This window comes from Mercurialis annua, linkage group LG5, assembly GCF_937616625.2.
Source record: "Mercurialis annua linkage group LG5, ddMerAnnu1.2, whole genome shotgun sequence".
Taxonomy (NCBI): Eukaryota; Viridiplantae; Streptophyta; class Magnoliopsida; order Malpighiales; family Euphorbiaceae; genus Mercurialis; species Mercurialis annua.
This window is the reverse complement of record NC_065574.1, coordinates 11,370,325-11,394,547: the sequence shown is the minus strand read 5'-3', so window position 1 is coordinate 11,394,547 and position 24,223 is coordinate 11,370,325. Positions and strand designations below refer to the sequence as shown.

The 24,223-nt window shown below is 31.8% G+C and overlaps 1 protein-coding gene across 1 annotated transcript; it reads left to right on the top strand.

Moving 5' to 3' along the window:
- The first annotated feature begins 18,525 nt into the window (after positions 1-18,525).
- LOC126680342 (uncharacterized) lies at positions 18,526-22,832 on the top strand. Its single transcript, XM_050375463.2, has 3 exons — positions 18,526-19,399; positions 21,597-21,657; positions 21,777-22,832. Exons 1-3 carry the CDS (start codon positions 18,606-18,608, stop codon positions 22,707-22,709), a joined length of 1,788 nt encoding a protein of 595 aa, XP_050231420.2. The 5' UTR covers positions 18,526-18,605; the 3' UTR covers positions 22,710-22,832.
- Positions 22,833-24,223: the final 1,391 nt, after the last annotated feature.

Genomic DNA, 24,223 nt, shown 5'->3' with positions numbered 1-24,223 from the left:
GGAGTTCGAGGGATGCTTGTCCAAATTTATAACTGACTTCGGATCTGAAAAGATATTGAAAAATGGAGTCGCCACCTAACTAAGCTAGGAAATGTCTTTTATACCGATTAGGTAGATCTCCCACGATTATGGGTGAGACCACCTTACATCGGACCAAAAAACTGAGTTCGATACTACGAATACTATTATATTTGGCTTGTCGATTGCATTGTATTTACATGACATATCTGATTATATCATTTTAATCATACATGCAGTCCATATGATAATGTGTTAGAAATATAAACAAGTGTAGGAAAATGGTAAAGGAAAGCGATAAAACATGTAAAATGCGCATATGACTCGATCTGAACTAGTATGTAATGTAAGGCACATAGCAAGTACTCCTCAGTATACATCTAATCTTAGGATGTTTATCAACCAACAGACAAAGGTGGATCTAAGTCATTTTACATGCACAAAACCTAAACCAGATGTTTAAGTGAGATTGATTTTATTTTAAGTCATCTTAAATGCCTAACTAACCACTAATTATATTTTCATGGCAATCTTATGATTTCTAGGTGATTTTGACGGACTTGCTGAATTTAAAGCTAAGTTAACATGGTCAAATTTTAGCCTGCTAATATTTGGATATAGACATGATTTAGAAAGAGATTATATAATGCAAACATGCACAAGGACAACTGGATATACATGAAAAGTTAGAAATACCTTTTAACCTTGTTGACCCAAAGTTTATAACCCTCGTCATTCATTTGGATATTTGTATGATTAGAATCAGGACTCAGTCAGAACATAGAAGTTTTTCATCTCGTCGATACGGATCCTTCGTCCTAAACAGGGGTTGATTCCAAGTTCAAACAAACGCTAAATTGCTTCTGGAACTTTCTGATTTTTGGCGGGTTTGAGCTTCGGGCCCTGGTTGGCATGGCAGATTACAAAACATGGCTTTTGAGCTCGAAATACATTGGGTCTAAACCATTGCAATATATAATAATGTCCTACAACTAATTAAAAAATTATGGGCTCAAACGGGACCCATTCTCGAGCTCAGACGATCCTAGAAACATGAAAATACAATTGGAATTGAATTTAAAATATCTAGAAGCGTCTGATGGCGAAGAACAGCGGTACCATCTAGAGTATCATATTGTGAGTGGCGGGGGGCTGTTACCGATGGTTCGCGGCAGTTTGTCGTTTGGTCGAATTTCACGCAAAAACGACATAGAAACAAGCAGAAACACATAGGGAAAGGTTTGAAAATAAATATTCTCGAAATACACATCCAAAAAACGGTAAAACAAAATACATCTGAAACATATTTCTAAGGTCGAAAACATGACAAATCATGGCAAGAACACAAATACAACAATTGTGACAGTTCACGGCTAAACATGTAGTTTTAATGGCGGAATTGAATAGAATTAATATGTGATGATTAAAATAGTTTAAAACACCTATAAGCATGTTTCTAAGAAGTTTCATGAAAATTATAGCAAGAAGGAAGAACATGCCAAAAATAGTAATTTAAGATCTAACATGCGATTCTAATGACAGAATTCAATAGAAGAACACATAAATGAATAAAAAGTGTTATGAAATGTATGTGGCTCCTCCAAATTACTGTTCTAAGTTATTGGCTCGTTTTCTGACAGTTCGGATGTAGAATCCATCTTAGGATCGGTGTGCGGTAGCGTGTACTTTATTGATTGAAGTGTATTAGCTTATTTGACTAATGAAAATCGATTGTGTGTGATGGTGATTGTGATGGTGGTTCGGCCAGGTCTATGTAGAAATTAGGGTTTATGTCTTTTTCTATGCATCGGTGCCACCTCTGACTAGGTTGAATAAAGTTTCTATTTATAGAGGTTAGGTTAGACCTTGGGTTAGCTAAAGGTTAAGTTGTGTTATGAGTATACAAGTGGTTGAAGAGGGTGTGGTTATGATTCTTATTTCGATAATTACAACTATATTTTGATATTCATCATTAAATGGAGTGATAACTATGGCTAAATGACCTATTTGGTGCCTAGAAGTGCTAAAAAGGCCACTGAGACCTTAAGGGCTTGGATTCACAAACATGTATGAGGTGGAGACCGCAAATATATATCTGAATGTGTTCTCACTAATGACAGGTGTTTTTTTCTATTTGCATTCAGAACGAGCTGGTTTGAAATTTATTCAAAACAACTATTACCATAATGCTAGAAAGGGAGACAATATTATATTTTTGTTAGATGGTTGGAATGGCAGAGAGGCTTTAAAATCTAATTTTTTGGGTCTTTTTAATTTATCTCGCAATTAGAATGGTTTGGTATCTGAGTTATTTAATTGCAAGCGGGGCTATTTCTCCTTTACCTTGCAGCGGCGTCTACGTGTTGGGGAAAGAATAACAACTTAGTTTGTTGTTGCTGCAAGTGTTGGACAGACTTCCTAACCCCTCTTGGCTTGGGAAAGATGGATATAGGCCAGCGGGAATGGTGAGGGTGTTATATACGGCTAGGACGGTTCGAAAAATTCTCGAGGTATTTTCTGTAAATATAAGCGTCCACCCTGTATTTTTTTCTTCATATGGTTGTTGGTTAGAGATAGAATGTTTTCTAATGCGATTTTGGTTAAAAGAGGTGTTGAGTCTGCAACTTTCTTCTAGTCCGGCTTGCTTGGAGAAGGAAATAAGCATTTGTATTATTCTTCATTGTCGTTTTGTGCTTTTAATATGGAACATTATGCATCAGCATTGTTCACTATTATGGGTGCTCCTCCATCGGTTATGGATTTCTTTGATTTTTGGTCCTCTCTTGTGTGACAGATATCAAATCTTTGGAAAACTTTATGATTATTTTGTTGTGTGAATTATGGAAGGCATGAAACAAACGTATTTTCAGGCATGAGATTGTGGATTCAGATTCAATTATTTTTTTCAGCTATTTGCAAGGCAGTGACTTATTACAAGGACATCAATTCGGGATTGGTTTATTTGGAATTAAATTGTCTTTAGCAATTTACATTATTTTTGCCATTTTATGTAATCTGCTTTTGTTTTTGTATTCGTCCTTTTTGCCATCCACCCTTTTGTGGATGAGCTAATGGATAAATCATTTATCTAAAAAATAAATATCTTTTTATAGTTTAAACTTGCATATTTATAGAAAAAATATTAAAATATTAATTTTATATTTAAAAGAAAAGTCTAACATAAACTTTAAAAATACTAATTAAAAATATTAAAATACAATTTCGAAGGCCTGAATGAAACAATTTGACCCAAAAATGATTGTGCTCATTAGTATTAATAGCGAGTCTTGCTTATTGGCTTGTTTCCATTAAAATTGGACCTAAAAATCGCATGATTCACACATTTTTTATATTCTCCACAATTCAGATTCTCAATCTAGTTTCCAAAAAAAATCCAAATCCACATCAATATATTATTATATGTATAATATGATATTTATTATTGAAGTTTTTTAATAAATTAATAATCTTAATTAGTACAAATCTTTCGATTTAATTGTATTCACATACTCATATATTTTGGTCTTATTAGAGTTTATCCAGCTCAGCAATCCAGCTTATTCAAGTCATCAAGCATGGTTAATTTCAGCCAATAGAAATAAAACAAATGTATTTTAAATTGTGTTATAATTCTGTTAGTTGGTTATCAAGAAAGTGTAAAGACGTTTTATAAGTCTGTTAGTTTCTTTGTTACCGTTAGAGATAGAACCAATAGGAATAGGACATGTGTCTTGTGTTTTAGATAAAACACAAGCAACCTGTGTAATTGTACTTTACTGAGAATTTTCTCAATTAATGAATTCAGCTTCTTCTTCAATCTTTATTCTTTATTTTCTCAATTCTAATATGGTATCAAAGCTATCTCTGTAAATCTTCCGCGCAAATTTCTGATTCATTCAGTTCCTTGATTAACTGTTCTTCAGATTCATTTAGTATATTGTTTTTCTAATTGATCTTCTTGATTCTTAAAATTTCAGATTCTAATTGATCTTCTTGATTCTTAAATTTCAGATTCAAAGTTCTTTGTTCTTATTTTCTTGAAAACCTAATTTTTTATTTTTCCTGTTTGATTCAAGAAACATGAATCTTGAGTCAGATAATCCTTCAAGCCCATTTTTTCTTCATCCTAATGAGAATCCATCATTGATTCTTGTTTCTCCATCTATGAATGGACAGAATTATCATACTTGGTATCGTTCAATGAGAATGTGTCTTTTGTCTAAAAATAAACTAAAATTTGTAGATGGAAGCATAGCTGTTCCATCAAAGAATGATATGATATTTCCAGTGTGGGAACGTTGTAATACAATGGTGTTATCTTGGATTTTGAGGTCGTTATCTCCTTCAATAGCACAAAGTATTTTATGGATTGACAATGCAGTGGATGCTTGGAAAGATCTATATGACAGATTTTCACAAGGTAATGCTTTAAGGATCTCAGACTTACAAGAAGAAATTTATGCATTTAAGCAAAATAATCTTTCTGTTACTGATTATTTTACACAGTTGAAAATACTTTGGGATGAATATTTGAACCTAAGAATGATACCTATTTGTACCTGTACTCCTCAGTGCAGTTGTAATGCTTTAAAAATTGTTAAGGATCATCAAGAAGGGGATTATGTAATTAGATTCCTAAAAGGTCTGAATGAAAATTTTTCTGTGGTGAAATCTCAGGTTTTAATGCTAGATCCACTACCTAAGATAAATAAAGTTTTTTCTCTTGCTATGAATCATGAAAGACAGATAGGTTTAAGTGTTGTTGGTACACAAAATGAAAGTTCTGTTTTTGCTGCACAGTCAGTTGGTTATAATAGTTCTTATCAGAAGAATTTTCAGAATTATAATCCTTCTGGAAATAAGAGTTTTAGACCTCCTAGTAATAATTTTGGTAATACAAGTACTGGTAGTTATAGACCTCAGGGGGGACAAAAGAGATTCTACAATAATGCAGCTAGTAATAAGCCAGTTTGTAGTCACTGTGGAGGGTCTGGGCATACTATTGATATATGTTTTAAAAAACATGGATATCCACCTGGTTTCAAGCCTAGGTTTAGACCACAGACATATGTTAATCAAGTAGGGGAGTTAGTGGTTAATGAGGATCAAGAAGGTGCTTATCAGGAAAATACTTATTCTTTTGGTCATGAACAAGATAGTTTGAATTTGGATAATGAAAATTATGCAAATTATGTACATATGGGTTCTGGTTCTGGTTCTGAAAATCAAGGCAGGAATTATACAAGTTATGCAAATGTTTCTTCTGGTTCTGAACAATAAGTCAGAAATTATGCAAATATTTCTGGTCCTGAGCATCAAAATAGGAATGATCAATCAAATGATGCTACACCAGTAATCACACAACAACAATATTCACAACTAATGGCTTTGCTACAACAGCAAAATGGTTCTGCATCAAATATTGCTAGTACATCAAGGGTTAATACTGTTTCTGCAGTATCTACTGGCTTTAAGGATGCATCAAAAGAATCAGGTACACATTTCTTGTTTAAGTATTTTGTTGGTTGTGCATATGTTAAACTTGATAAGAATTTGACAAAAACAAAGTGGATAATAGATTCAGGTGCTACTGATCACATTATATGTTCTTTAGATTTTTTCACATCTTATAGGAAAATGCATAACATGTTTATAACTTTACCAAATCAACAAAAGATATCAGTAACACACATAGGGAATGTTAAGTTTAGTAATGACTTGATATTAAAAGATGTATTGTTTGTGCCTGGATTTTCTTTTAATATAATTTCAACAAGTAAATTGAATATGCAATATGATTACTGTTTTATACTTTATAGAAATACTTGCATTATACAGGATCCTTTCAAGTGGAGGATGATTGGATTAGCTAAACAAGTGCAAGGACTTTATTATCTTGATAAAGCTCAGTTTGATGATATTTTTGTTTTAAGTGATTCACATGTTCCTTCTGTTGCTTGTTCTGTTGAAAGTAATGTTTTTGAGTCTGTAAATGCTGAAACTGTATGGCATTTTAGATTAGGACATTTAAGTAATTCTAGACTAAAGTGTTTACAAGCTATTGATTCTTCTATAACAATACCTAATGAAAAACATTGTAAAGCTTGTCATTTGGCAAAACAGAAGAAAATTCCATTTCCTTTAAGTGAATCTACAGTTGATAGTTGTTTTGATCTTGTGCACATTGATATATGGGGACCAGCCAGGGTTAATTCTCTTTATGGTCATAGATATTTTTTAACAATTGTTGATGATAAAAGTAGGTTTACATGGTTATATTTAATGAAAGCAAAATCTGATACAAGAATACTTATACAGAATTTTTATAATTATGTTGAGACTCAGTTTAATAAGAAGATTAAGTGTATTAGGACTGATAATGGTTTGGAGTTTGATATGGTTCATTTCTTTCAGTTAAAAGGAATAATTCATCAAAAAACTTGTGTTTATACCCCAGAGCAAAATGCTATAGTAGAAAGGAAGCATCAGCATATTCTTAATGTAGCTAGAGCTTTAAAATTTCAGTCATTTATGCCTTTGTCTTTCTGGTCTGATTGTGTTGAACATGCTGTATACTTGATAAATAGAGTGCCATCTCCTGTTATTGGTAATAAAACTCCATATGAAATGTTATATAATAAACTGCCTTCTTATGATAACTTAAAGGTGTTTGGTTGCTTAGCATATGCTTGTACTTTGCAGCATAATAGACATAAGTTTGCTCCTAGAGCAACACAATGTGTGTTTATTGGTTTTCAACAGAATACCAAGGGATACAAACTTTATGATATTAAAACCAAGCAGATATTAGTTTCTAGAAATATAAGGTTTTATGAACATATGTTTCCCTTTAAGGATTTAGATAAGGATTTGTCAGTTCCTACAGTTGTTTTACCCACTTATATTGATACTTCTGGTCTAGATGATATATCAAAAACTAATTTTCCAATTGGCAATTCTGAAGTAGATAATTCAGAGTCTTTGCATATTTCTGAAGCAGTAATTCCTATTATTGATTCAGAAATAAGAGATTCTGTTATAACTTCAAGAAAGTCATCTAGGACTATTAATAAACCTGGTTTTTTAAAGGATTATGTTTGTGCTGTTTCAAAAGTCAGTACACCTCATGTTTTTTCAAAGGTTTTTTCTTATGATAATTTGAGTTCTGCACATAGAATTTTTAGTGTTCAAATTGATAAGATAGCAGAACCTAGAACATACAATGAAGCTATAAGACATGAACATTGGAAAGTAGCAATGCAAAAGGAGTTAGATGCTTTGCAACTGAATAATACCTGGATATTAACTGAATTACCACAGGGAAAGGTACCAATAGGGTGCAAATGGGTTTTTAAAACAAAGTACAATAGTGATGGTTCCTTAGAAAGACACAAAGCTAGGCTTGTAGCAAAGGGCTACACACAACAAAATGGAATAGATTACATAGAAACTTTTTCACCAGTTGCAAAAATGTCTACTGTTAGAGTCTTGTTAGCAGTAGCAGCATCTAAAAACTGGTTTCTTCATCAATTAGACATAAATAATGCTTTTTTGCATGGGGATTTAAATGAGGAAGTCTATATGCAAATTCCACTTGGTCTTGAAAATATAAAATCAGGTTTAGTTTGCAAATTAACTAAGTCATTGTATGGCTTAAAACAAGCCAGTAGACAATGGAATCTTAGGCTCACAAATTTTTTAGTTTCTAAAGGCTTTATACAAACAACATCAGATTCTTCTTTGTTTATAAGGAAACAGAATCAGTCTTTCACAGCTTTGCTTATATATGTTGATGATGTAATCTTATCAGGTAATGATCTAGATTATATTAAAACAGTTAAGTCATATCTTGATGAAGAGTTTAAAATAAAAGATCTAGGTACATTAAAGTTTTTTCTAGGACTAGAAGTAGCAAGAACAAAATCAGGTATAAACTTGTGTCAAAAGAAATATACAATTGATTTGCTAACAGAGACAGGTTACATGGGATCAAAACCTGCATCTACTCCAATGATCACAGCAACAAAGTTGACAAAAAATGATAGTTCTCCTTTTCCAGATATCACAGCATACAGAAGATTGGTTGGAAAGTTAATCTACTTATGTACAACTAGGCCTGATATTTCATATTCAGTGCAGCAGTTGTCTCAGTTTTTGGATTGTCCAACACAAACTCACTTTGCAGCCATATCAAGAGTCCTCAGATACTTAAAGAAGGCTCCAGGTCAAGGACTATTTTTTCCAGCTAATAACAATCTGAAACTGAAAGCATTTTCAGATTCAGATTGGGCTACATGCCCTGATAGCAGAAGATCAATATCAGGGTTTTGCATCTTCCTTGGACAGTCATTAATATCCTGGAAAACAAAGAAACAGGTCACTGTTTCAAAGTCCAGTTCAGAGGCAGAATACAGAGCATTGGCCAATGTTACATGTGAGGTTCAATGGTTGTCATACTTACTTAATGATCTACAAGTTCAAGAAGCAGTCCCAGCATCAGTATACTGTGATAATCAGTCAGCATGTTATCTGGCACACAACCCAGTCTTCCATGAACGAACAAAACATATTGATATTGACTGTCACATTGTGAGGCAACAAATCAATTCAGGTTTGATTCACTTATTTCCAGTATCATCAGCTCAGCAGCTAGCTGATTTTTTCACAAAACCTCTTCCTCCTTCTACTTTTCTAAATTTCATAAACAAGCTGGGCATACATAACATATATGCTCCATCTTGAGGGGGGATATTAGAGTTTATCCAGCTCAGCAATCCAGCTTATTCAAGTCATCAAGCATGGTTAATTTCAGCCAATAGAAATAAAACAAATGTATTTTAAATTGTGTTATAATTCTGTTAGTTGGTTATCAAGAAAGTGTAAAGACGTTTTATAAGTCTGTTAGTTTCTTTGTTACCGTTAGAGATAGAACCAATAGGAATAGGACATGTGTCTTGTGTTTTAGATAAAACACAAGCAACCTGTGTAATTGTACTTTACTGAGAATTTTCTCAATTAATGAATTCAGCTTCTTCTTCAATCTTTATTCTTTATTTTCTCAATTCTAATAGGTCTAATGTACAATATTTTATACATCTATAAATAAGTGAGCGAGACATACTATGTCGGTATAAAAGACATTCCTAATATGGCTAGGTGGCGGAACTATTCCAGTCTAGGTCAGCAGGTTTCCGCACCACTCATCCTGTTTTAGAAAATCATTTTTCTAATCAAAGAGAAGTGATCAAACTCTGAACTTTCCGGAAAATAAAAAACTAATGAAATTTTAGCAAATTAGTATTGTGTTCCATTATAAATTATCAACTATCAAATATAAGCATCAAACAGATTCAATATTGAGAGAGATCATCAACAGGAAATCGTAGAGATCTCCTCAAGTTATCACCCATTGGTTATTCACATCTTCAAATTACTTTATGTTTATGACAATATTCCCTTCCCAAATTTCCATAAAGACAATTGAGTTTTGTTTCAATATTCTGATACATTACAAGGCTGGGAGCTTGTTAGGGACTTGAAAATGATATGACATGCAAAAAGTTAAGAAAATAAATTCAAAACTATATCTTTTTCATTGTATGACAATAGCAATAATAATACAAAGCTGTACAGCAGACAAAGAGAAAACGAAAACCCTAGTGATCATTATTGAAGATGAAAAAGATAAAGATGAGACAATGACTTCAAGAATGTGAAGATCATTTGTTGTTCAATTTTTTGGACGATAAAAGCTGTTTTTACAAGGATTGTACTGTGTATTAGTAGTTGTAGAGCGGGAATCTAATAACAACTATTGACAAACAATGCTAGTAAAATAAAATTATGTAAAAAATAACAGAAGGTACGAAAAAAAAATCTCTTCAAATTATTCAGAAATAGCATATATATCATTTTAGATATTTCATTGTCATTCGGAGTTGGACCTTCAATGTTTTTAAACAATGCAAATAAGCTCTCATGTTTATTATAATCGGACAAAGAAAAAATTAAAAACGTCAAGGGTCAAAGTGGATAAATAACAAACTAAAAAGATTTATTTGTTCTTTCTAAATATTTTAAAGGGTTATTTTCGTTGTTTTAAAAAGTTGAGATTCCAAATGGCTAAAAAATAACTAAAAATTTATATGCTCTTTTGAAAATATAGTTAAAGGATTTTTTTATACTTTTAGCCTACAATAAATAAATAATATATGAATCCAATCATGTGTGTTGAGTGATGGAAATAAAAAATATATAAAATAATAATGAAAAAAAGACATATTTGTCAAAAAAAATATAATGAAAAAAGACATTGGCGATTTAAATACAAAATAAGACAATTAAAAAAATAATGTTCAAAGGTATGAGGGCCAGGCAGATTTAGGGAGTTCAAGAAGGATTAGCCTATTTTTATGAGTGTTAACCACCCCCATAACCAGAAGCTTTCCCATTGCCCTTCCATGAATGGAGGAGGGGCAAAAGCTAGCTAGTTTTAAATAGTTTTTAAGCTTTTAAAAAGATGAATATTTTATAAACAAAAACATAATATTATAGTAATTTTTTTGATAAAAAGAAAGTTCATTTTAACCCTCTAAATATTTAAAAAGATTATATAAATTCTTAAAGAAAATTCTTAATCAGTTTATCAAAAAGTTTAATCATGCAAATGGCTTTGTTGCCCGTTTAAGCATGAAACATAATATAAGAATAACCAATTTAACGGAAACGATTCGTTTTTAAAAAATAAAAATAATTATTGATTTAAAATTAGACCAAATAATTTATTGTTTAGCTAAAAGCAAAATAAAAAAATTAATTCACTGATATGCCGTTTGACTTAAAAAAACGAACGTCAAATCGTTCGGTCAAAAGAATTTCAACCTTCCTCGATAAAATATTTGGTTCCGCCACTGAATAGGAGGGAACAAACAAAGGACAATCGATACAAATTTTATATGCACGGGTGCGTATTTAATTTAAACCAAGCAAACCAAAATATATTTTTTTTGTTTGGTTGTCCATCAGGTTTCCAGGATTTCGCCCTGATTAATCCGGATCCGACCCGCGTCGCACACCTGTCATGGTGGGTGAGTCTGCCAGCGGGAATTTTCTGCATTCACAAGATTCGAACCCGAAACCTTGCTTAAGCGATGTCAAGCCGCTTATCACTTGGATCAATCTCCATTGGTAAATTATATTTTTTAATTAGACCGAATATATAAAAATATTAAATATTTTAAATCAAATCAAACAAAACCAATTAGTTTGACTGATTTTTGGATCATGTTCGATTTTTTTATTTTTACTAAAATTGAATGTAAACTTTTACTTAAGAAACTGAATTAATTTTTTTAGTTCGTTTTCTTTCCACATCATAACCAGTATGTGCCAATTATTTAAATTTAAAATATAAAACATAGATATTAAACTATGTAGTTATTATATTCATCTATTATCATTTGACTGAACTAGAGCTGACTCTGTCCTCTCTCTCAAATAAAAAACTCTAGCCGTCAAGTTTTTTTTTTTTGCTTTGCCTTCCGTCAATGGTTTATTTTTGCCGTTGGCGGAGCCATTTCTTTTTTATTGCTTTAGAATAAAATAAATGACCGACTCCTTTTCATCTTTTTCATTTTGGTTGGTAAATCTATCGACGAGGCGCATCAATTTCAATATATATTCAAATAAAAAATCAAAGATGGATCAAGACCTTTCAAAATTGAAGATGAAATCGTTATAGGTTATATTAGTTTTTTTTTTCATAACTATTTTACAGCGATTGTCTTTCTTTTTTAAAAGTTTTGCTGTGTTTTTTTATGAAGAGTTTGTGAGTCTTCTGTTAGAAAGAAAAGAATTGGATCTTATTATGTTAGAACAGTTATGTAATTTTGATTTATTTTGTAAGGCGATTTGCGAATCAAGATTTATATCTTGTTTCATGTCAGGTCATTAGAAACGGTTATACCTTTTTCGAAACTTACACCTGTAACTGCTCTTTATTATTAATGAAAGATTGTTCGATTGTCAAAAAAAATATTCATCTATTTATATACTGTAAAAATGAAGTGTACAATATATGACATTTATTCAAAGTTTTACCGTGATAAAGTTGGCCAAAGATGCCTTTTACTTTTATAAGAGCATGCGAAGTCAATATGAAAACAAAACCTTTGTATCTTTTCAGTTCATTTTTCCTTTATTCGCTGTAACTCTACAACACAATGACATTGACAATGTATACACGTTTTTTTCTTCCAAATTTGCGTTCGTCTGCAACAATTCTTTCCATTAGGGGAAAAACAAAAGGGAAGGAAGTCTTCTCAATTCCGGATTATATTATTTATAATTCTCGATAAGCATAAAAATATGAATTCTGTTTAGTCGTAGATCTAACTTAAGATAAGGGTAGGTTCTAACTCGGACTGCTTTCAAATGTTTTTTAAGGAAAAATAATGAAATTTATAGTGAATTCGGACTTTCAAAGAGTTAGATCGAGCTGCTGAGATATCAAAGATAGATTAAAAGTTAAATCTAAACTAAAAAAGAATCAGGATTCCGTTTCTGATTTTGTTTACTAATCATATTTGTTATTTCAAGGACCTTTGAATTTTTTTACCACTTGTTGAATAATTCTTAAATATAAGTGTTTTAAAAATTAAAGTCATATTTTATATTTAGTTTTTAAAATATAATTTATATGGAGTATATGAATTTTAATATGGCAACTCATCCGACAATGAAATGAAAAAAAATTGAGAAATTTAAACTTGAGAAGAGTTGCATCCAAATTAACAATAGGCCAATAAATCAATTTAGAAATTTTATGCTTATTTTAACCATAGTGTCAACATTTTAAATATTTGAATTTAGCATTGATGAATCTTTTTCTTTTTGACATATAAATAACAGTAACTACTATAGTGTTTAAATTAGAAACTAGATTTCTTTTGTATAACATTTTGATAATTCTTCTATTAAAAATGATGATCTATCATCTTGGCCACAAGCCGGTTCAGATACAAAATTAAATCGGCCAAAATCAATCCAGAATCGAGCACGAATGGATCTAGAACTGTGGAGTAATCATTTATGGGTTAGTTCTGCTTTCTTTAAAATCATAATGGCCGATTTTAGAACGACGGTTCAATTCCACACAAAAATAAATAAAAATAAAAATAATCGAGAGTTAATTATATTTAAATTTACACATTTATATAAAATCGCAATTCTCTCATATGACCTTTACAATACAATACGACAATTATCTATTACTTTTTTAACATGAACATTTTGATTTCAGCTATTTTAAGCTGATGTAGCACCAAACATAAATATGGCTAGACACATCGGCTTACACGTATAAAACAAACGGTTTCAATTAAAATCTCATAAAATCAAAACATCGTCGTTTCATATTACTTCCTCTCCATCATATCCGACGCCAAACATTTTATTAAAAGATATGTGACGAAGAAGATCAGTTATTGAGATACATATGTCAAGTTCTCAGTTCTGCTTAATGATTCCATTAGAAGATAATATGAACTAAAAGAAGAAATTACCTCCTGCAGTAATCATTATGCTTCAGCTCCAAGTCACAGACTCACAGTTGTGGAGCTGAAGCAATATGCAAAGAATGCAGCAAATAAAAATTAACGTGATTGTTCGAGGGCTAACCCGCCGCTCCGGCCAACCAAATCAACAACAAAACAATTGAAAGAAGAAAAACTTTGCTTAATACAGAACTAATTCTACATTTTTCATTCTGGTTTCCATAATGGAAAAAATTGGGGAATGAATTTTGATCAACAATTTTAGCGCTCTAACCGTCTAAGGGTTCCCCATCTCTGGTTGGACTAAGGAATTTTATTAGGATCAGCGGGACCGCTCCTTTATTAGTCAACTATCATCACACTTTATTTTTTACTTTACTTTTAATTAAAAATAATAGTTTATCAAATTTTTTTATATTAGTTAGTATCCTAGATCAATTATGTTAATAAGAGTCTGTTTATTATAACTAGAATTTTAGATCAAGCATCTTAATAATTTGATTTTTTTTAATTAACAATTAAATATTAGATCAAGTTTCTGCAAATGTTACATACAACGATACGAAGCTGGAAAAAAAAACAGAAGAAATAACAAGATTTTCGCCATATTCGTTTTTATGTTGCATGAAAATACAACCAGTAGTATGTTTTTCATTTCTATGAAAAATATAATTTTGATCGGTTTTCATTTTAGCATTATCAAGCAATACATTTGCTTTCTCTTACTATGTTACTTAAATTCATTTGGTTGATTTTTTTTCTTCTGAGTGAGATACTTCCCAATTGCCTCCACTATGAGCTCAACTGGCTTGGTAGAGACCTGTTCATTGAATTGGATATCCATCCGGCTCATCCAAGCACATCTGGTTGGACCGAATTTGGACAGATAATTTTATCTCAAGCCCGGCCTAAGCCCAAGCTTATAATTAGCTCGGATATTTATGGACGGGTTCAGACTTTCATTATTATATAGAGAAAATTACAGGAATGGGCTAATACCGGGCCTTTTTTACATTTTTGCTAAGGCTGTCCAATTCTTTCAACTGTGCTAACTTTTTCTTTACATTTAATGTCACTAAACGGTAAAATATTACATCTCATACGTGATTTGATCCTAACCTCACTGTACTCTTTTTTCCTTGGAATTCTCACCATTTTTCTTCTCTCTTTCACTGCTCTCACTATTTTTTTCTGTAAATATTTAATAATTTCATTTTTCTTTTTTCTTTCACTGCTCTCACCATTTTTCTTCTATCTTTCACTGCTCTCGCCATTTTTCTCTAAAAATTCCAGGAATGGGCGACTGGGTATTCTACGTTGCGGCTGAAACTGGGTCGCCACTCGATGTCTAGGCCGACGATGGTGGATTGGTTTGGGTTGGTTTTGGGGTTGAGTTGGTGGGTTTCGTTGAGCCATTGGTGGACGTGGGATGGGGAGTGAGTTAGGAGAGTGTGGATCTGGTCAGTGAAGAAGGTGAAACCTTAATACTTTTTATTGTTTTAAATTAAAAATATTAAAACAATGGAGGTAGGATTCTTGGGAATAGGGATAATGGGAAAAGCCATGGCCACTAACTTAATTAAAAGTATATTTAAGGCCACTGTTTGGAATAGAACTCTTTCTAAAGTAACTTCCCAATTTTTATTCATACTGTGTTACTAATTTATTTTTTGTTTTTGGATATTTTGAAAGTTTTAAAATGTTGGGTTGTGCTTGAAATTGCAGTGTGATGAACTGGTAAAGCTGAGAGCTTCCATTAAAGAAAATCCAGCTACTGTGGTTAATTATGTCAAACGAGACACTTATGATTAATTTTGTGGGTGGCGTATTTTTTGGCAGATTTTGAATGCGGAGGATGAATTGAAGAGAAGGAACAATGTGCAGGGAATGGAGTCATTTGTGTCACCTCCAATTCAAGTTGAAGTTAATGATTTTTGACCGATGAGAGCAAATGAGTTTGGATATATATCTAATATCTCTATGAGGTGTATAAAGTTTATCCAAATTGTTTTTCAAATTTATTATGTACAATGCAAATAATTCTATTTATTTATGTAAGATTTAATATTTAAAATTTTACTATCTTTTTATGTTAATTTTGTGTATTTTGATTAATAATATGTTATGTATTATTTATGTATTTGAGATGAATTGTGTATTTATAATATTTAAAAGATTTATTGCTTTTTATTTTTCGTGCATTATGTGATAACTATTATAATATTGTTTGCTAACGTCTCTCATTTGTTTTTTTAATTGTAATTTAAGATTTCAACAATGTCTTTAGCGAGAAGTGTAGTATACCGTTATACATCTTGGATCCATATCAGATACATATGTTATACATATCTGATACATGTCAGATTCAGGTCAAATACATTTATTTTTAAATATATATTAATTGATCAAATGTGTTTGACAGGTTTCTTAGATGTATTTATTAGATAAATTTTTAATATATAATTTATACATGATAATATATCCTTATTATGCGTCTGCTCGTCAATGGTGGTACCTCAATGTCTTCGAGATATATTTTCGGTACATCTCCGATATATTTTCGATACATCTCGGATACATCATCAATACATATCAGAAACAGTTCACAGAATATTCAAATATATGTTTTATAAATATATATGTCTTTTAGATGTATTTTTAGATACATATTTCATATACGATTAAAACATGATAAATATATCTTTAATACGTTCACTGATAAATAATTTATACAATTTATAGAGCATGCGGCATATTTTTTATTTTAATATATGTTATAAATACATTTCAAGTACTCGTAAATTATATATTCAATGTGTTAAATATATAACTCAAATACAAATATTATACATATTCTATACATCTTTTGTACATATTAAAAATAGTTAGATGTATATTTTTATTTTAATATATATATTTTGAGATGTGGTATTATCGATAGATCTCTGATACATTGTGGATAGTAGTTGTTGTAATTTATTAGAGCTGGCAAATAAAAAGAGCCGTGAAGTAAATTGTGTCAGTTTGAATAGTTTTTGAAATACATAAATAATACATATTAATAATATAATTTTGAGACGCATAAATAATACATTTTAATAATATATATAGTATTTTTATCAATGCCGACAAATTTGATGAAGTGAATAAATATTGTTATTAGTTCTTTTTTTATATCACATATATATAAAGATGTTTATATTAATAAAAGTTGAGTTAAGAAAATCATTACTTATTACTTTTATGATATTAAAATATTATTGATATTATTTGATGAGTGAACTTTTAATTAAAGCATGTGATACAAATATCTTCTAATTTAAAATATATCACACATACACCTTAGAAACACATAAATAATATATATTAATAATATATTTATTTATTTATTTTTATTTTAGAAATATGAAAAAATAATAGTCAGGTATATTCTTGATACATATCTGATACATAACCGATACATAAATGATACATGTTTGAATAGTTTGGCAAACCGACGCGTGACTGACGCACGGTTATGATGCGCGTGTCAGACGCACGTCAGACGCGTTTCTGACGCGTTTTTGACCTATTCTGACGCGTTTTTGATTTTTTTCTACCCTTCTCTCCTTGCAACGTGTCAGCTTCTTATGGAGTATGTATTTGATGTAATTTTTCAAATTTTGTATGTGCTGATGTAATTATTTGGCTGATTAAGTAATGTTGTTATTTGCTTTCTTTTTTTGTATAGTTTTGTCATTTTCTCTATTATATAATGCAAGTTCGAAAAAAATCTGGCCCAAGTCCGCATTGATTATATCGAAATTTGATCAGTATTTTCTTTTTCATTTCAATAAGGATATATTGAATAAACTTAGAATAATGAATTTTGAAAAATCAATGTTCTAACGGTCACGGAAAAACTATAATTTTTCAAAATTCAAATAAAAAATAAAAATTTCGATCTAGTCTTCCAGAGTGATAATAATTAACCAAAAAGAAGTAAATTACCTAAATTCATGGGAATAATAATTAACTCTAAAATTTAAATGGAATGAGTGATAAGGCTTTTCTACATATACGAAATTGAATGTGACAGATTTATTTGAATGTTATGGTTAAAATAAGTCTATATCGAAAGTACACACTTTTGCAATTTCACAATGCATAATCTAGCTACTTAAATCACACAATTCAAATTATACAAGTATGTGACTATGTCTATATATGTACTATTTTTTTCCATTGCATATAATCTTTCTATATTTTCACAGTAAACATTGAACTTTTTAAAATATTTTTTTTTGCCAAAGTATTATAAGTAGTAGTTTTTTTAATCAATTGAAAAATATGATTGTATGTAGTAGAAAGAATTTGAGAGTTTACATAATGGTTGGACATTAATTGCAGCATATACTTAAGATGTCCATATAAAATACATGTACAAAAAATATAAGTTTATTAGTGGTACATAATATAAAAGCTGAGGTTGTTAGTGAACTCAATTTTGAAAGAAAGAACTTTGCTACTTACTGCTACCTGGTGCATATGAAAATTTTACAAGGAATTGAATCTTTACGATTATGCAAGATTTTCATGAAATAAATACATAATAGCATGAATGTTCAAAAGATTAGATTAAGTTTGGTTGAGGTAAAATAAGAAGCAATATTGAGATGTAAATCAGATATTCTTAAATGAAAATTACCTGTAGATGTAGTCCTCATTCTGGCAAATAATTCACCAGTCCTGTTGCAACTCAAGCTATATATCCAAAATCACAGGTGGAAGTGCTCTATTGGTTGTAGGTACCACAAATAACTTTGGCTGAGATTTTGGATGCATCAACTGGTAATTGTGGTGCAGAGAAGGCCAAGTAGGATGAACAAAAATCAACCCACCAACCAATTAGACTTCACTATTAGATCTTCTCTAAGATAAGGGCCCTCCCTTATATCCCATTATATAGCAACACCATGAGCACACTTAACCACAACCACCAAAGAACAATCAAGCATTTCACTAGCTTTAACACAATTCAATCCTCATCGCTCAATGGCTGCCTCAACCATGGCTCTCTCCTCACCATCATTCACCGGAAAGGCAGTCAAGCTTTCCCCTTCTGCCCCTGAGCTCATGGGCAATGGCCGTGTCTCAATGAGGAAGGCCGCTTCCAAGTCTGTCTCCTCCGGGAGCCCATGGTACGGTCCAGACCGTGTTAAGTACTTGGGCCCTTTCTCTGGTGAGGCTCCATCCTACTTGACTGGTGAGTTCCCAGGTGACTACGGCTGGGACACTGCTGGGCTCTCTGCTGATCCAGAAACCTTTGCCAAGAACCGTGAGCTCGAAGTCATCCACTGCAGATGGGCCATGCTTGGAGCCCTTGGATGCGTTTTCCCCGAGCTCTTGGCTCGCAATGGTGTTAAATTTGGTGAGGCTGTATGGTTCAAGGCTGGATCCCAAATCTTCAGCGAGGGTGGTCTTGACTACTTGGGCAACCCGAGCTTGGTCCACGCACAAAGCATTTTGGCTATCTGGGCTTGCCAAGTTGTGTTGATGGGTGCTATTGAGGGTTACAGAGTTGCCGGTGGACCACTCGGTGAGATCACAGACCCAATCTACCCAGGTGGAAGCTTCGACCCGTTGAATTTGGCAGAAGACCCAGAGGCATTCTCCGAGTTGAAGGTGAAGGAGATAAAGAACGGAAGGTTGGCCATGTTCTCAATGTTCGGATTCTTTGTTCAAGCCATTGTCACAGGAAAGGGACCGATCGAGAACTTGGCTGACCACCTAGCTGACCCAGTGAACAACAATGCCTGGGCATTTGCCACAAACTTTGCTCCTGGAAAGTGAAGAGCAAATGTTTGAGTGATATTGTATAATGTGATGTAAATTAGAAATTAGTGTAGACTACAAGTGGCAATGTGTCAAAAACTAATCTCATCGGATTTGAAGATAAATTCATTTTTTTCATTTGTTGTCAATCCGTCTTCTTTTTCCCAATTTGCTCAGTTTGGAAATTGATAATTATGCCCTATTTCGTTTAAATTTAAGTAGGAAACAACAATTTGTGTGCAGAAAAATAGTGAAATTTTAGAATCAGCTATAGATCATAGAGGATTCACCAAAATTTAAGTACTGCTATTATAAGAATCTAGTGAAGCAGCATAATGTATAAAGTGGAAAGAAGTAGCAATATCAGAAGATTTAAAAAGCTGTTAAACATGTTAGGTCAAGAAATTAATGGAAACAAAGTTGAGTAGATGTTACCTGGAGAGAGCATCTGATAACACTTGATTCATCATCTTCTTCAATTATCACCAACCGAACATAATAAGCATCAAAACCTATATCCTGGATCCTCCTTCGATCAACTCTCTTTCCTTAACACGCTTATCATCTTCCATCACTGTAAATTAGTCCTCCATATAACCAATTCCATGAGTTCCGAACACACGTCAATAAATCAGTATTTTTTTTTTCATTTCAAAATTGAATAAACTTAGAATCAAGAATTTTGAAAAATCAATGTTTAAACAGTCATGGAGAAATATGAATTTTCAAAATTCAAATAGAAAATAAGAATTTCGATCTAATATTCTGAAGTGATAATATTAACCATACAAAGAAGTAAATTACCTAAATTCATGGTAGTAATAGTAATTAACCATAAAATTTAAGGGGAATGAGTGATAAGACTTTTGTACATATACTAAATTGAATGTGACAAAGATTTAGTTGAATGTTGTGATTAAAATTAGTCTATAATCTATATTGAAAGTGCACACTTTTGCTATTACACAATGCATAAGCTAGCTACTCAAATCACAAGATTCAAATTATGCATCAACAGTATGCAATTTCACAATGTATATGTACTATTTTTTTTCCAATGCATATGATCTTTCTAAATTCATAGTAAACAGTGAACTTTTGTAAGATAATTTTTTTTTTGCCAAAGTATTATAAGGGGCAGTTTGTTTTTTAATTGAAAGATATGATCGGTATGGAGTAAAAAAAATTTGAGAGTTAACATAATGGTTGGATATTAATTGCAGTGTATATTAAGATGTCCATATTAAATAAATGTTCAAAAAATCTAAGTTTTTTAGTACATAATTCGTTTATATCTCAAGCTTTCAAATCGTCAATTGTTTACCCCATTTCTCAACTTTCAGTTTCAATTGTTCGCATATTTTCAAATTAGAGTTTTTCCACTCTGAAAAATGTTCAAATATGTGTCCTTCATATGTGACACGTATTCTAAATAAGAATTTCTTATTTTAAAAAGTACTAAAAAACTGAGACTGTGTGAAATATAAAGGATATATTGGAACCTTATCCAATTGAAAAAACTTTAATTTGAAAAATGGGTAGAAATGAAACAAAAAATTGAATAATTGGATAAAATTGACGATTTAGAAAGTTTGAGATATAAACAAAAAAAGTCGAAAAATAAGATATTTTCGGATGATTAAACCTAATATAAAAGCTGAGGTTGTTAGTGAACTCAATTTTTTAAAAGGAACTTTGCTACTTACTGCTACTGGGTGGCTGCCAGCAACTTCTTCAATTTTATGTCGAGTATTCTTTGATTATCTCGTTAAGAATTTGAAGGAGATAATGTTTCCTCTAGAAATTTCTAATTGACGGTGATGACATTGGTACTACAAATCATTGTTAAGGTGGAATAAGTTTAACTATATAATATATATGTGACATGTCTAATGTACTCCTTAAATCGGTCTTCAAATGTAACTATTACCTCCTCTATCCAAAGACAAACAACATAGTCTATGTTATTGATCATTCAACTTTTCAGATGCATATGAAAATTTTACAAGGAATTGAATCTTTAATCTTATGCAAGATTTTCATGAAATAAATACATAAGAGCATGAATGTTCAAAGATCAGACTGATTTTTATTGAGGTAAAATAAGAAGCAATAAGATGTAAATAAGACATTCTTAAATGATAATTACCTGTAGAAAAATTTATCACCTTGCATAATATGTGGTCCTGATCTCGGCAAATAATTCACAAGTCTTGTAGCTACTCAAGTCATATATCCAAAACCACAGGTGCAAGTGCTCTATTGGTTGCAGGTACCACAAATAACTTTGGCTGAGATTTTGGATACATTATGGCACCAACACCATGCAGCAACTAAGACCAAGTAGGATGAAGAAAATCAACCCACCAGCCAATTAGACTTAACTATTAGATCTTCTCTAAGATAAGGGCCCTCCCTTATATCCCATTATATAGCAACACCATGAGCACACTTAACCACAACCACCAAAGAACTATCAAGCATTTCACTAGCTTTAGTACGAATCTCTTCAGTCCTCATTGTTCAATGGCTGCCTCAACCATGGCTCTCTCCTCACCATCATTCGCCGGAAAGGCAGTCAAGCTTTCCCCTTCTGCCTCTGAGCTCATGGGCAATGGCCGTGTCTCCATGAGGAAGACCGCTGCCAAGTCTGTCTCCTCCGGTAGCCCATGGTACGGTCCAGACCGTGTTAAGTACTTGGGCCCTTTCTCTGGTGAGGCTCCATCCTACTTAACTGGTGAGTTCCCAGGTGACTACGGGTGGGACACTGCTGGGCTCTCTGCTGATCCAGAAACCTTTGCCAAGAACCGTGAACTCGAAGTCATCCACTGCAGATGGGCCATGCTTGGAGCCCTCGGATGCGTTTTCCCCGAGCTCTTAGCTCGCAACGGTGTTAAATTCGGTGAGGCTGTATGGTTCAAAGCCGGATCACAGATCTTCAGCGAGGGTGGTCTCGACTACTTGGGCAACCCGAGCTTGGTCCACGCACAAAGCATCTTGGCTATATGGGCTTGCCAAGTTGTATTGATGGGTGCTATCGAGGGTTACAGAGTTGCAGGTGGTCCACTAGGTGAGATCACAGACCCAATCTACCCAGGTGGAAGCTTCGACCCCTTAAATTTGGCAGAAGACCCGGAGGCATTCTCCGAATTGAAGGTGAAGGAGATAAAGAACGGAAGGTTGGCCATGTTCTCGATGTTCGGATTCTTTGTTCAAGCCATAGTAACTGGAAAGGGACCGATCGAGAACTTGGCCGACCACCTAGCTGACCCAGTGAACAACAATGCCTGGGCATTTGCTACAAACTTTGCTCCTGGAAAGTGAAGGGCAAATGTTTGAGTGATTTTGTATAATGTGATGTAAATTAGAAATTAGTGTATACTACAAGTGGCAATGTATCAAAAACTATTATCATTGGATTTGAAGATAAATTCATTAGTTTAACAATTTGTGAGCAATTAGTTAATTTAGAATCAGCTATAGAATCGCAAAGAAATTCACCTAAATTGAAGTAGTGCTATTACAAGAATCTAGTGGAACAGCATAACATTCTAGGTTAAGGAATTAAAGGAAATAAAATTGAGTAGAAGTTACCTGGAGAGAGCGATCTTAGGAAATGAAATAAAAACAATGGGATGATGTCAAATGCTACTACCATACCATCTCTGCAATATTTGCGGTGTTTGTATTGCCACTTTTTGAAGAAGAAGAAGAAGAAGAAACAGATGGTCAATTGGGAAAGGAAGAAAGGAACAATTTACCCTCTTAATTTGGTATAAAATATCAAATGAGTCGTTTTTGTTGTTTTTGGTATAAACAGACTTAAAATTTACGTTTTCTGCTTAAATCAACCACTCTGGCACAAAACATCTTAAAAAGAGAATAAAATTGTTAATTATACTAATTAATTCTAATTAACCATAATTAATTTTAATTAAAACTAATTATTCTAGTTGAACACCTATCTCTATCAGTGGCCATAAATATGAGCAAACTAAGCACCCAAGCCAATTTTATCTTTCACCGTCATAATAAATATTATGACTCGATGATCCTAAATAAATACTTCATATGTTTTCTTTTCATTGTTCTTTTTTAATAAAAATTATTTCAAAATAGTTGTACATTTTAAATTTTAATAAAAAAATTATTGTTCTTTTTAATGTAATTAGATAAGTGGATAGAATATTTATTTTTTATTTAAATGAATATTTAACAAATTTTTTAATACTAGTGTCGCTTTACGTGTTTCACACGTGGCTCGTAATTTGACTCGTCAATTTATATTATACTATTCATTAATTATTTATTATAAAAATAAAAATAATCAAATTTTATAATTGTTGATAATATAAATAAAAAGTATTAAATAATAATTAAAATAGAATTTTATTAAAAGTAGTTGATTTTTTTTGAAATTCTAGATGAATAAATAATTAAAATTATAACAATTAAATATTAAAAATATATAATTTGTAATAGAATTTACTTTTATTTGTATTAATTATAGATTTAATATCCAAAAGGAATTTTTTTGAAATAATCCGAAAGAAATTATATCATCATATTATTACAAATTCTATATTTACTTTGTATTAGCAACATAATTTTTTGTTAATTTGGACTTTTATATACCAAGTGATTTTATAATATACAAAAGCTTCATTAAATTAGGAGTACGGAACATATCAATTTTAATAGGATTACATAAATCCACTACTTCTTTAGCTAGGAATATATTTTAATATTAATTACTCTTTCTTTTCCTTGAATAGTAATAGTAATGTGCCACTTTTACGTAATAATTAAGGCATAAGAATTAAACTGAAGTACTTTAC